A 14496-nucleotide genomic window follows, 5' to 3' on the forward strand; every position below is an offset into this window, starting at 1 on the left:
GATATTAATGAAGGAATGATGAGTAAATTGAATATTAACCTGAAATTTTGAAAGTCCCAGAGATAAACCGTCATAATGTCGCTAAATATTTTTTTTAAAAAATCTAATATAAATATTATTTATCATGTATTTATATATATAATTTGATTCGTATTAAAAAAAATAAAAACCGGATCGGATCCAGATATCTTTTTTTTTGGAAAATTGTGATCCGGATCCGAATCCGAATCTATACAAAAAAATCGGATCGGATATCCGGTCCGAATTATTCGGATCGGATATCGTAATTATCGGATTTTTTAAATCGGATACCGGATCAGAAATTCGGATAATCCGGTTTTCGACTTTTTATGCTCACCCCTAATCATGAGGTTCGGATACCAAGTGTAGAATTTTAACTGATTATTTATACATAAGTATACATCTGTTTACTTCTAACTAGTAAAACACAAATCACACACACAGATTTGCACACAAAAATATCTACTTTTCTTTAATCAATGATACAATATATATAGAAAGGAAGTAACGTACTGGTAGCTATAAATCAGGAAAACTAGTAATGGGTGTAACAACTCCTACTAATCCCCTGCAACTTATTATGAGTCCTACAATTTCTCCACTAACAACATGACTCAACTGAACAAATCAAATAAGAAAATATTATTAATTTACTACAAATAAAAATAAATTTAAGATTATTTTTTAACAGTTTTCTCTATAAATATATTCTTGCGGATGTATGATTTTTCATAAAACAGAGCTTGATCTATTATATAAACATTATTCCTAGAGTCTATATAATTCGAGAGTTTACATAGTGTCCTAACAAACATGGATAATTTTTGGTGTGAATATTCAAGCGATGATGAGTGTAGCCTGGTTGGTTCTAATGATAAGCTGAATATATTGAGTAAGTTTGATCTGGTTTACGAGTCAGCAGAGTTTGAAACCTATAGAGTTCTAAATCAAGAAGATATACAGAGGAATCAAGAACGTGATATCTTGAAAGTTTCTAGTGCTCTGTCTGTGTCAAAATATGCTGCTGCTATTATGCTACACAAATATGCATGGAACGTCAAGGCGTTGCTAGATGCATGGGCTGATGATGAAGACGGTGCACGAGAGTATGTTGGTTTACAGAATAAGCCTGCTTTCGGGTTACAAGAATCTGGAGAATCATCGATATGTGGAATGTGTTTCAAGAATTGTGTGTTTGATAAGAGGTTTGAAAATTCTGTAGGATTTTGTGGACATAAATTTTGCACTCCGTGTCTGGAGACTTATGTTAGTAAAGCTATTGATGATGGTCCTGAAGCATGTTTGTTTTTACGATGTCCTGATTCGAATTGTTGTGCTGTAATTGGACAAGATAGAGTTAATATGTTGGTGTCTGATGAAGGTAAGATGAAGTACAAGGAGTTTTTGATTAGGTCTTATGTTGAAGATGATAAGAATATCGAATGGTGTCCTGCCCCGAATTGTGAATGTGCTATACTTTATCTTGGGGGTGGGAGTTATGATGTTACTTGTAGATGTTTGTCGAGTTTTTGTTGGAATTGTCTTGAGGAAGCTCATAGTCCAGTAGATTGTGAGAGTGCAGGAAAGTGGATGTTGAAGAATAGTTCTGAGCCGGAAAACGTGATTTGGATACTTGCTAATACTCAGCCATGTCCCAACTGCAAAGTACTAATTGAGAAAGATGGGGATCCCTTATTTGTGAGTTGTCACTGTGGACACTCGTTTTGTTGGACTTGCCTTGGCCCCCTTAAGTGTCATGGTATTTCTGTGTGTGTTTATCGGGATAAGTATGCCAATGAGAGGGTCAGAAACAGGTTTAAGGGATCCAACATGAGATACGTTTATTATTGGGAGAGGTGGGATGTCAATCACAAGGCACAAGAGAAAGAATTAGCAGATTTGTGTAAGATAAGAAACGGGTATCTTGTGGAAGAACTTGAAGCAAAACATTGTAGGAAGGTAGGAGGATTTAAGTTCCTTACAGAAGCCTGGAAGCAAATTGTTGAATGTAGGCGATTCTTAAAATGGGCATCCGTATATGGATATTATATGCCCGAGAGAGAATCTGCAAAGGCAGTACTATTTGAGTATTTACAAGGTGAGGCTGAGAAGGCTTTTGAAAGGCTACATGATTCCGCAGAGAAAACACTTAAGTTATGCTTAAATTTTCATGGCAGCACAAAAGAATTGGAAACGCTTGGAATCGACCTTATAGATCAGACTGCATCAACCCGAAAACGTTTTAAGAACTTTTTGCAAGGAATTTCGGATGGTCTAACAGAATGCGGAAGGCAATCCATGGAATCCAAAAAAGAGAACGATTCATTGTAGATAGAATATGTTTTGATATTTCGAAAAGAGAGAATGATCCATTGGGCATCCAAGCACAATGGAGGAACTGCCAGACTGGGGATTAGTACTTGTACGTCTTTCCAAGTCTTGTTAAATTAATGGATATAATCAACATTTGCTATTAGTTCTTTTGCTAAATGAAGAGATTTTTTGTCATTGATTAAGTTTATTAGTTGCTATTAGTTTGTTTTTGCTATTGATTTCTATAGTTGTTATTTTGAATGATATTAAAATTAACAAAGACCACATGTGCACAAGTTTTAAAAATCTCGTTACAGCTATCAATCAGTTCTAAATTACAGAGTTTCTTGATCTAAGTCACAATTCAATAATGCTGATAAGATCTTCGGTTAGACCAGCTTTCCTTTCCTGAGTGACTTAAACATATTAGTATTATTATTATTTTGTTGTTCCGTGAAATGGTTGAGTGAAAGAGAATGTAATAAGGGGGTTCAGAACATATTAGTATTATTATTATTATTAAAAATGGTTGAATGAAATGGTAAGATTTGATGATGAAATCAGCATTTACTTTTCGCAACAGTTGAAAAACAGCTTTTCTTGGGGACTTACTTTTTTTAACAACTTTTACGCCAAAAATACTTATCTGAAAAATAGATTTTAAATTTTACCAAACAGTTTTTTAACCGTTTTTTAAGGAAAAACTGCCGTTGACCGCAATACCAAACACACTCACAATCAAGGCAGAAAGGGGAGCTCTCATCCACGACTGGGTGAACAACGTTAGAGATGTTGCCGATGACTGGGTAACCCTGAGCAAAAAAAAAATTGGCCTGAGCAAAAAAAAAATTGCACAATAAATTCTTTCAAAATATTTGACCTGTTTGCTTTAAAAAAAATCGGAATGGGAAATTAATTTTACCTCATTATTTGATTTGTATTTATTAAATTTTCTAAATTACGGTCCGTGTGATTTTGGTTTTCTCTTTTCTTTTCTAAAAAATTTAAAATTTATTTTTATAATTTTGAATGTACATACATAATATTGTTACTCCTAATGTTGTTATAATACTGATTTTTCTTTTAGTTTATGTTGTTGTAATACTGATTTTTCTTTTAGTTTGTTAAATATGTAAATATTGAGAAATATACTAAATATCAAAACATATTCTATCTCCGGCTTTATTATTGTATCGTATTCTGAAACTCCAGTTCTCATCTCATCTTCTCCTTGTACTAATTCACATCCCATCCCCCTAATATCCATTAATACAACCACTCAATTCCGTTCAAACTTTCTCGTGGTAGCAATTATGCCTCATGGAGGTCACAATTTTGGAATCTCTTATTTGGGTATGACTTAATGGGTTATATCGACGGAACACTTCCTTGCCCATCTGACAAACAGGGTGCTCCACAGAGTTCTGAGCTTTCAAAAGATCCTCTCAATTTATCACCAACTACTTCCAGGAAGTTATGGTTACGACAAGATCGCCTAATTCTTCAAGCTATTCAAGCATTCATGGCTGGCAATATAGCCCCTCTCATTTCTTCGTCCGCAACTGCATCAGAATCCTGGACCAAACTAGAGGTAACATTTGCAAATCGTTCATATACGAGAATGTTGACTCTTCTTTTGAAACAGAATCTAATAAAGACTGAGAGAGAATGAAAAATGTTTCTTATTATTGATACGTTGAGAGCTTACAAACAGGAGTATATATAGAAGACTACAACTGAAATGTGATAACGTGATCCCTTAATTATAGTTATCCATCTATCCTGATATTAACAACTATTGCCCAACTACTGTACTCCTCAAGACTCGGTCTTACATGCCCCCGCAAGATTGTGCTTCCATCATGGATGCCAATTTTGGATCGATGCAGTAGAAATTGTTTCTTTGGCAATGCTTTAGTGAGAGAATCAGCAAGTTGATCGTTTGTATATATATGTGAAACTCGAAGTTGTTTCTCCAGAACTTGCTTGCGGACAAAGTGGAAGTCCAAAGTAATGTATTTCATTCGAGAATGAAACACATGATTGCGACAAAGATATGTGGCACCAATGTTGTCACAATATATTATTGGAGGTAAGGGGAGGGGTTGATGGAGTACGCGGAGTAAGTTGGTAATCCAATTTAGTTCAGCGGCAGTGGATGCAATGACCCTGTATTCAGCCTCCGTAGAGCTTCTGGAAATAATCCTTTGTTTTTTAGAAGCCCAACTCATGGGCTAGCTACCATTGAAGACAACATAAGCTGGAGTTAAAGTTAAATCATCAAGATTACCAGCCCAGTCGGAGTCAGAGAAAGCATGTAAGGCAGGTTGAGAATTTCGTCGGATATGAAGACCATGATGAGATGCACTTTTGAGATAATGGAGTAAATGTTTCACTGATGTCCAATGAGTACAGGAAGGGGCATGCATGAATTGTGAAAGTTTGTTAACTGAATAAGAAACATCCGGTCTTGTAAGAGACAAATACTGAAGAGAACCAATAATTTTTCTCAATGTGGTTGCATCTATTTTTGGTGTCCCGTCATGAAGTTGTAAGGGCTCCCGGTTGGACAGAGGTGTGGTTACCGAGTTAGCTTCAAGAATATTTGTTTTGGATAAGATATCAGTGATATAGTTATGTTGAGAAATAAATAGGCCTTGAGATGTAGGAGTTACTTCCACACCGAGAAAATAATGAAGCTAACCAAGGTCTTTGAGAGAAAATTTAGAAGAGAGGGTGTGAATAAAATTCTGGAGGGAGTGGGAATTATTGCCGGTGACGAGAATGTCATCGACATAGATCAATACATAATTGAGAGTGGAGTTGTGATGATAGATGAATAGAGAGGAATCTGAGACGGAGTTCACAAAATTTTGTGGGAGAATAAAGGTTCGGAGCTCTTGATGACAAACTCGTGGTGCTTGACGGAGTCCGTAAATGGATTTATTGAGCTTGCGAACATAGTGCGGGTATCGAGGATTCTGGAACCCAGGTGGTTGTTGTTGGGTTTCGGGGTATAAAAACATAGCGGAAACAATAAGTAAAACCGTAAAATCAAAATAAAACTGAAACCCACCGCAGGATCCATGAGAAAATTAATATTTAATTCGTGGATGAGATGTTTACTTTAAAGAGTTTTACGATTATGGTTGTCAAAAGGAGATCCTAGTTTTAACCGAACACCACGTATCCCGCCTTAACGATCTACGCCGTAGAGGTATTCACACAAAAGCCGGTACGGAGGAGGCATGTATTAGCACCAAGAACGGACCTATTTTCCCTTCTCTCTCACCTTTAGCTGCTAGGGTTTTATGTTTTTATCTAATAAAAATGTAACCCTATTTTTAGCCTTAAGAATGTCTATATAGAGAGACCAAAAACAGCCCTAACCCTGATCAAGTTAGAGTTTATTAAAATCTGAAATTCTCTTTATTTAATAATTAAGTCTAACTCAATTATCAAATAACAACTGAATTTCGGATTTAATAATATACAAATTCGAAATTCATTTATCCCATTAATTAAGTCCAACTTAATTAATAATAAAATAATTCAAATTTCGTATTTAATTCAAATCCGAATTTGAATTAAAAATCCATCTAAGCTTTCTTTGTGCGGCCCTATAGGTTATTATTGTGTTGGAAATAATTTAAATATCTCATATTTAAATTATAAATAATGAGCGGCATCTAGTAATACATCATTGATACCCAAGTAATAATAATTAAATCGGTGATCAATTACACCTTTCGTGAATAATGTACAATGTAATGTAATCCATTTAACCAAATATTATAGATTAAACTCGAGGCATGTTATGTGTTATCCTCTTCATGGTTTAATCCAGGTTTCCTTGATCAATGAGTAGGCTATCATTTCAAATCAACATTTGAGCGCGACGCCACGCATTTCAGAGTCTAACTCACACAAGAGGCCAATAATATCTCTCCAAAATTAGGAGGGTTAAAATCATTTCTAGATCATTCTTATTTTTCACACGATTCCTAATATATCTGAAGTCCACTTTTATAATTACCCGGTCAAAGGCAACTTTTGATGTAATCAAAATATATTTATCATCGTATAGAAATATAATGATTTCAGTCAAAGGACCATGACATCATTATCACTGTGAGAATTACTTATGACACAACAGACATGTAGAATCTCAGATTGGGTCTATCCAACACCACAACACCATGTGTATTTACATCTGCCCGTGTTTTCAACTTTAGTATCACTATATCTATGATCAATGAGATGTGATTATCAGTCAACAAACACACTAGTCTTAATACATTATTATTATCCCTTATTAATAATACTCGACGACTAGGGATATTTTGGAATATCGATCCTATTCACATAATCTCATTTATAAGTCACGTACTTGGATATATAGAATTTATATCATATTTCAAGGATATTTATTAATCTAATATTTATATCGCAGTAAATTAAGACTTAATGAATTATTAAAAGAATAATTTATAGAACACAAACATTAATAATCCAAATATCATAAACAAAATATAATAGTGTTGTCTTTAGGGCACAAACACTAATAGTTGTTGCATAAATACTGTGTCAGATAAATGACCTTGAAGGAAGGCATTATTTATGTCAAGTTGGCGTAAATTTCACATATAGTTGACAACTAAAGTGAGGATCAAACGAATGGTGGTTGGTATAATTACAGGGCTGTAGGTGTCGGTGAAATCGATGCCTGGTCGTTGATGGAACCCCTTAGCGACAAGGCGAGCCTTGTAACGGGATATGAAGCCATCTACATTTTTTTAATACGGAAAATCCATTTAAATCCAATAATATTTTGTTCTGGGGTGGGTGGAACGAGGGTCCGGGTGTTATTTCTTAGGAGTACATCGTATTATGTTTGCAATGCATCGCGCCAATGAGGTTCTTTGATGGCTTGTTTGAGGGAGGTTGGTTCAACATGTGGAGAAGGTGTTGTGTGAGTGTGAAGATTAAGGATTTTTTGGGTTTTAAGCTACCAGTTTTACACCGAGTGATAATTACACGTAAGTTATGTAAGGGAAGAGAAATAGATGTGGGGGAGTGGGAAGGAGAGAGTGGAGCTATAGCGGGTGATGTTGGAGGATAAAGTGGGGATGTATAGGAAGTAAGTGTTTGTAAGAAGACTGGATGGTGTGATGGCTTGGTATGGGAAGAGGTTTCAGGATGAGCCTAAGGAAGTGGTTGAAGGACATATAATGATGGGGCAACAGGAGTAGGTGAAAGAGTGGAGGGATGCAGAGCGGAAGAGTTGGGGTTTGTGGGAGAGGGGAACCAGCTACACTAGGGACGAGAAGTAGATCATTGGCTGGTTTGTGATGAAGACTGAAAGAGGTAAGAGTTTTCACAAAATTTCACATGTCGTGATATGAAGTTAAAATTGGAGGTGGGATCATGACAAATGAAGGAATTATAGGGTATAGAATAACCAAGAAAGATGCATGGTCGTGATCAAGAATGAAGTTTAGTAGGTGCATATGGTCGTAAGTATGGATAACATGTGCAACCGAAGGCTCTGAGTTTTTGATAGTTAGGAAGTCTGTGAAAGGGTTAAATATCAAAGTGGTCACTCAACTGAATGTCATATATCAGTTTGATTATCAAACTTAACGGGGTATCTTTTGAATCACTAAAGTCATAATAAATATGAAACATATAACTCAAAATATGCGTTCGAGAATTAAAAATTATTTTATGGAGTTCTATATACTTTTCTTGAATCTTATTACAACCAAATTAAAATTTATGAATTCTAGTATTTTATATAATATATTAAGATTTTTAAAATTTTATCTACTATTTATTTTTAATTTTTTAGTCATTTTCTTTATTTAAATAAAAATAATTAGTAGATAAAATTTTAAAAATCTCACAAAATCATCTAAAATACTATGAATTCATAACTTTTCATTTGGTTGTAATAGAATTTAAGAAAAATGTTTAGAACTCCATAAAATAAATTTAAATTCTCGGTACATATTTTCAAGTATTTCTTTGATATTTATTATGACTTTAATGATCCAAATGATACACCGTTAAATTTGATGATTAAGTTGATATATGACCTTGAGTTGAGTGATCACTTTGATATTTAACCCGTTTGTGAAATAGGACTTGGAAAGGGGATTGGTGTTGATGTAATGGGGTGGCCATATGATTGACTAGGTAGATGGAGGTTTTGAAAGCAGTTGTCCAGTATTTCAGAGGGAGAGAAACATGGTGAAGAAGACTCAGACCAGTCTCAACTACATGGCGATGTTTGCACGCAGCTGTACCAACAAGTTGAGGAGTATAGGGCGGTGATTTTAAATGTTGAATTCCAGACTTGGAAATAAAGTGAGCAAGGACTTGATACTCACCGGCACCATCTGAATAGACAGTCTTGATATGTACTTGAAAAAAAAATCATCAAGTGTTTTATAGGATATGAACACATCAGTGACATCAGATTTTTTTATGAGGGGATACAACCAAGTGTATTTAGTATAGTAGTCGACAAAGATAACATAGTATTTAAATTTGTAAAAAGAAACAGCCGGGGTTGGTCCCCAAACATATGTGTAAATTACTTCAAATATTGAATTACATTGGATAGTGTTGATTCCAAAAGGAAATTTACAACTTTTATTATTGAGACAAGAATCACAATGAGATGTGCTAGAACTAGAAAAGGGAAACCTAATGGGAAATTTGAAAAGAATATTAGGCGACGGGTGACCAAGTCGGTGGTGCCAGAGATCTTTATTTGAGTTTGTCATGACATGGAGAGAAGTGGGTTGCATTAAGGTGGAGCTGGGCCATTCATACACATCATTTCTATTCCGGCCTTGGACCAAGGATGCCCCTATATTCAGATCCTTCAAAAATTCAATAGAAGTATTGTTAGTTTTGCAGAATTTGGACACATATAAAATATTATGAGAGATACGTGGTGCACATAAAATGTTATGAGAGAGAATGAGTTATTAGAAAAAGAAAGAGTAGAGCGTCCTGTATGAGTGATAGGAATATAATTACCATTGCCGATGAGGATGTCATCTGTACCATCATATTCAGAGTGAACCGAGAGATTAGCGAGGTCGGAGGTGATATGATGCGAAGATCTGGAGTCAACTAGTCAAGGCTTCGGTTTGTTGCTGGTCTGGATAGTGGTTGTAGAATTAGCTTGAGGGAGGGCTGTAATTGACGTCGAGGACCAGGTTGAAAGGAATTGGAGGAGTTATTATACGAGGGCGGTTTTGGACGAGTGTGTGCATCTCGGTTATTGTTGTGATTCCAGGATTGATTTTTCTGGTGGGAGTAGCATTGGGTAAATTGGGGAGTGATCGGAGAAGGGATCTTCTTGCCTTCTTCGCGTTCGATGAACGTTTTACGGTCGATAAGCTTGTCATGGAGCTCTTCAAACGTCATAGGTGTCTCTCTCGTGCGAATTGCCGCATTGAGTTCTTTGTAGTCACTTGCTGAGACCATTTAGGGTGTGAGCAACAATTTCTGCATCACTTAGAGGGTGGCCAATTAAGGCCAAATCATTAATAATTGATTTGATTGCCTGCATATTTTTACTATAAATATATTCTTTGTGGTTTATGATTTTTTATAAAACGGAGCTTGGTCTATATAAATATTATTTCTATAGTCTATATAATTCGAGAGCTTATAGTGTGCTAACAAACATGGATGATTTTGGTGTGAATATTCAAGTGATGATGAATCTAGCATGGTTGGTTCTATTGATAAGCCGGATACAGTGAGTCAGGGCCAGCCCAGAGGGCAACTGCCTTGGGCCCAAATCTTTAAAGGGGCAAAAAATTCAGAATATTTTACTATTAGTATATATATATATATTGTATAAAAATATAAATTATTATAAATGTGTTCTTGTTCTCAATCTAGTCATAAATTTTAGTACGTGTTATTTCAAAATTTTACAAAGTTGAGTTTTTTTAATTTTTTTAATTTCATAAGTTAGGTTTAAGATTTATAAATAGTATTACCATGTTTGGCAATTACCTGTTAGCTGTTAGCTATTAGTTTTAGCTAACTAATTGAATTTAGCTGTTTCGAATAAAACTATTTGGTAATAGATATTTAAATCTTATACCCTTTTAGACCGTTGCAGTATATAGCCAGACCCGACAATTTTGGACATGGCACGACTTACACGATACGAAAATTTAGTATTTATGTTTTCCTTTTCAGTACACGACACGAAAATACACGAACACGAAAGTACACGACCGAGATTTAGTGTCGGTTTTGTATTTTTCCTTCGAGTACAAGACACGAAGTATACGATATGAATAAAGATTATAATTAAATATTAATATTTTTAATGAATATATTTATATTTATAATAGATATATGCATGTCTATTTTTACAATATTTACCTAATTTTATAATATGTATATAAATATAATTTAAATATATATTTTTAATATATTTCATAAAAAATTTACCTAAAAATCTTTTATTTCTTTATTTTAATTAATATTAATATTCAACTTTACACAAAAAACACGACACAAAATGACACAAAATGAAAGTATACGAACACGAAAATACACAAACCCTAAACATGTCGGTTTTGTGTCAAATACACGAAACACGATACTATATGACACTAACGAATTGACAGGTCTATATATAGCACATTTTAAATATATTTCTAACTTATAAGTTATGGAACGACCATGAAGAAGATATACAGAGAAATCAAGAACATGAAATCTTGAAAGTTTCTAGTGCTCTGTCTGTGTCAAGATATGTTGCTGCTATTTTGCTACACAAATATGCATGGAAGTATGGAACGTCAAGGCGTTGTGTTAGATTTTTTGTTCATACAAATTTGCATAGTTAAATTGGTCCCAGAATATGCAGACCATGATGACTTGTTGATGTTTATAGTGTTAGCTCTAATTAATGGGAGACTGTCCAATATAACGATGATCATTTTTCTCGCTATGAGTTGAGAAACAATTATTTGTTTGTAAATAGTTCTACATGTTGGCTAGGGAAGAAACAATTATGTGTTTGTAAATAGTTCTGCATGTTGTCCAGGGAAGAAACAAAGTGACGGAGAAGTAGTTTTCCATTTTAATTTGAAGAATAAAAATATTTCAGAGATAAAGTTACTGAAAGAGTGTTCCTTGGGGAAGATTGTGTCACAAATAATGTACACTAACTATAATATGTAAATTCAGAATTACTATGAAGTGCTTAAATACTAGTAAACTTTAAAAAAAATGACAGATGAAGAACAATGTAGATCAAGATACCTGTCTTACGTAAACCATTTGTTAGAAAATTAGGATTTTAGAGTTTAATTTAATTATATTCTTGATGTTAATCCTAAAATCTAATGATTGGAAATTGTTCAATGATATTTGAAATTAAATTTTCATGTATGGTTTTAAGAATTTTCTTAATGAAATCCATATGAAATGAGAGTTGAAAGTAGCTTGGAAAAGCTTGGAAAAATTTGAGAATTTTTGTCCCACATTGAAATAAATAAAGGAGGGTGTGTACTTTATATGGTATTACCCACATGAGTAGTATACAACTACTAAGGTGTGTGATGGTCCATTGTGTTGTTGTGTGCTTCACGCACACACACATACGCGCCCCGCCACGCCACGCACGGCGAGGATTTTTATTTATTTGAGAATTATTTTAATTCGAATTTATTTATCGGTGACTGGATTATTGGGCTGGGTACTGAAATAGGCTAAGTCACTTTATTAGTGGGCTTAGTCTAAATACATTGAACCTGCAAATAATCTGATCTGTAACAAGTTCTGATATCAGAATCAGAACTTAAGAACTGATGAATAAAATCAGAACTTAACAAGTTCTGATATCAGAATTAAAACTTAAGTACTGATGAATCAAATCAGAACTTAACTTAAGTTCTGATAATAATGTGGGTGTTAATGTGAAAAGCTGTTACAAATAATTTGAATTCAAAATCTGATCAGTTTTGATTTTTTCATTAATGAAGCAGTTTAATTCAGACATTAAGTGTGTTGACAGATTTATTTTTCCTCTCCTATAAATAGAGGCTAAACTGAATGTATAAGAAAACTACACACTACATTCTCTTCTCTTCTCTTCAACCTCTCTGCATTTCTCTCCCACAAGTCCTGAAGTGCTGATATTTTCCGGCGACTGAGGTGCTGGTCGAAGTGGAGCTTTTGTTGCTGCTGTTAACATAAACTCCGAGCTGTTTTATCCTGGTGGAGATATTGTGCGCATCCCAAACGCAGCAGGTAGGGGCAATATTCTCTTCAAGAGCAGCCAGGACTTCGAGCAAGGCCTGGTGACTCAGCTGTGATCATTTTTCTTGGCATTTTGTATCTGTGAACCTTTATTTCAGTCACTGTTAAAAGCTATGGTTTCGGGTACATCTTTCTTTCTCTCTTCGTTATTTCAGTTACTGATTTTGTTTACCTGCATGTTTTGTTTTGTTAACTGTGGTCTTGGCCTAAACTTGCTAAATTCTTTATACACTTGCTTCTATGTTGCTATATTTGTTAGTGAGATTTACAACATTCTTGAAGAGAATAATAGTTATATAGAATTTAGCATAATGGTTAACGAAAGTGAGGTTATCGTTGGTGGTGGTAGCAGTTCGGGTGCAACTGCTGGGGCCATTGATTGGACCACCTATAGTTTCCCACAAGCTGTTGAACTAACCGGTTTACCGGAGAAATTCAACGGTGGCATTGGCTTTTCTCGCTGGCAGAAAAGGATGAAGTTGTGGTTGACTATAAAGGGTCTGTGGCCGGTTGTGGAATATGAGAAACCAGTAGTGGATCAAGAGAAGGCTGACACAGTTAAGGCTTTTGCGAAGTGGGCTGAGAAGGATGGAGTGGCTAGGGCGGCCATTCTGGCGGCACTAACAAACACTTTGTTTGATGTCTATTCTTCTGATGCCTACTCTGCAAAACTCTTATGGGAGAAGCTGGACCAGACACATAATACTGACTCACAAGGTCTAGAAAAGTATTCTGTGGCAAGGTTCCTCGAGTTCAAGCTGGTGGACAATAAGTCTATGACTGAGCAGGTGCATGAATTCGAGATGATAGTGCATGCTTTGAAGGAGTCTGGAATGAATCTCCCGGAGAAGTTCAAGGTGATGAGTGTGATTGAAAAACTCCCGAAGTCTTGGGAAGAGTTCTCTCTCTCCCTGAAAAGACAGAAATGAGAGATCACCTGGACCAACCTTATGCTGGACATCTCGGTGCAAGAACAACACAAGTCCAAACAGGGACATGTGATGCCAACTGAACACGGTACCTCAAAGGTAAACATAGCAACTGTAGGACAAAAGAGGAAGGCTTTTGCTAAGAAAACTAATAGTAATAAACCTAAGAGTGACAAGGACAAGGCCAAGAAACCCAAGGCAAACAAACCATGCTGGTCTTGTGGACAGGTTGGGCACTGGAGTAAGGACTGCCCTACGAAGAAAGCGAAGAAAACCGAGGTAGCGCAAGCGAATGTTGTGTTTGGAACCACAAGTGGGTCTGTAGTGAACATGGTTGTTGGTGAGGCTACGGCTTCTGAAACCGACATTGACCGGTATGTATCCTACAACCCTATAATATTTTCTACCTATCTGTCAAATGAATGGTTGATAGATACTGGAGCTAATGTACATATTTGTGCTGATATTAGTTTATTTGTATCTTATCAACAGAGTCATAGCCTGACTGTGAAGATGGGGAATGCTAGTGCTGCTCAAGTACATGGAGTTGGAAACGTGGATCTGAAGTTCCCTTCAGGACGTATTCTATCTCTGACGAGAGTGCATCATGTTCCCAACATGCGTAGAAATATAATAAGTGGAAGCTGTTTAGTTTCTAGTGGTTTTGAAATTTCGTTCAAGTGTAATAAAATAGTTCTTATTCACACTGGTACATTCTTTGGCAAGGGTTACTTGTCAAATGGTTTATTTGTTATTAATGCGGATCCCGTTTTGGGAAATTTGAATAATAATGTTATTCCTACTGTTAACTGTATTGAATCCTCAAATATATGGCATGCTAGACTAGGTCATTTAAACTTTGGTGCTCTTAAGAACATGATGAACTTAGAGTTGATTCCAAAATATACCATAGAAAAGAATTCTA

The 14496-nt window shown here is 35.3% G+C and overlaps 1 protein-coding gene across 1 annotated transcript; it reads left to right on the plus strand.

The window, feature by feature from the left end:
* The first annotated feature begins 717 nt into the window (after positions 1-717).
* Positions 718-2529, plus strand: LOC141693193 (putative E3 ubiquitin-protein ligase ARI8). The gene has a single exon (XM_074498211.1). The coding sequence runs from the start codon at positions 835-837 to the stop codon at positions 2350-2352; it is 1518 nt and encodes a 505-aa protein (XP_074354312.1). The 5' UTR covers positions 718-834; the 3' UTR covers positions 2353-2529.
* The last annotated feature ends 11967 nt before the right edge of the window (positions 2530-14496 follow it).

This window comes from Apium graveolens, chromosome 10, assembly GCF_009905375.1.
Source record: "Apium graveolens cultivar Ventura chromosome 10, ASM990537v1, whole genome shotgun sequence".
Classification (NCBI taxonomy): domain Eukaryota; kingdom Viridiplantae; phylum Streptophyta; class Magnoliopsida; order Apiales; family Apiaceae; genus Apium; species Apium graveolens.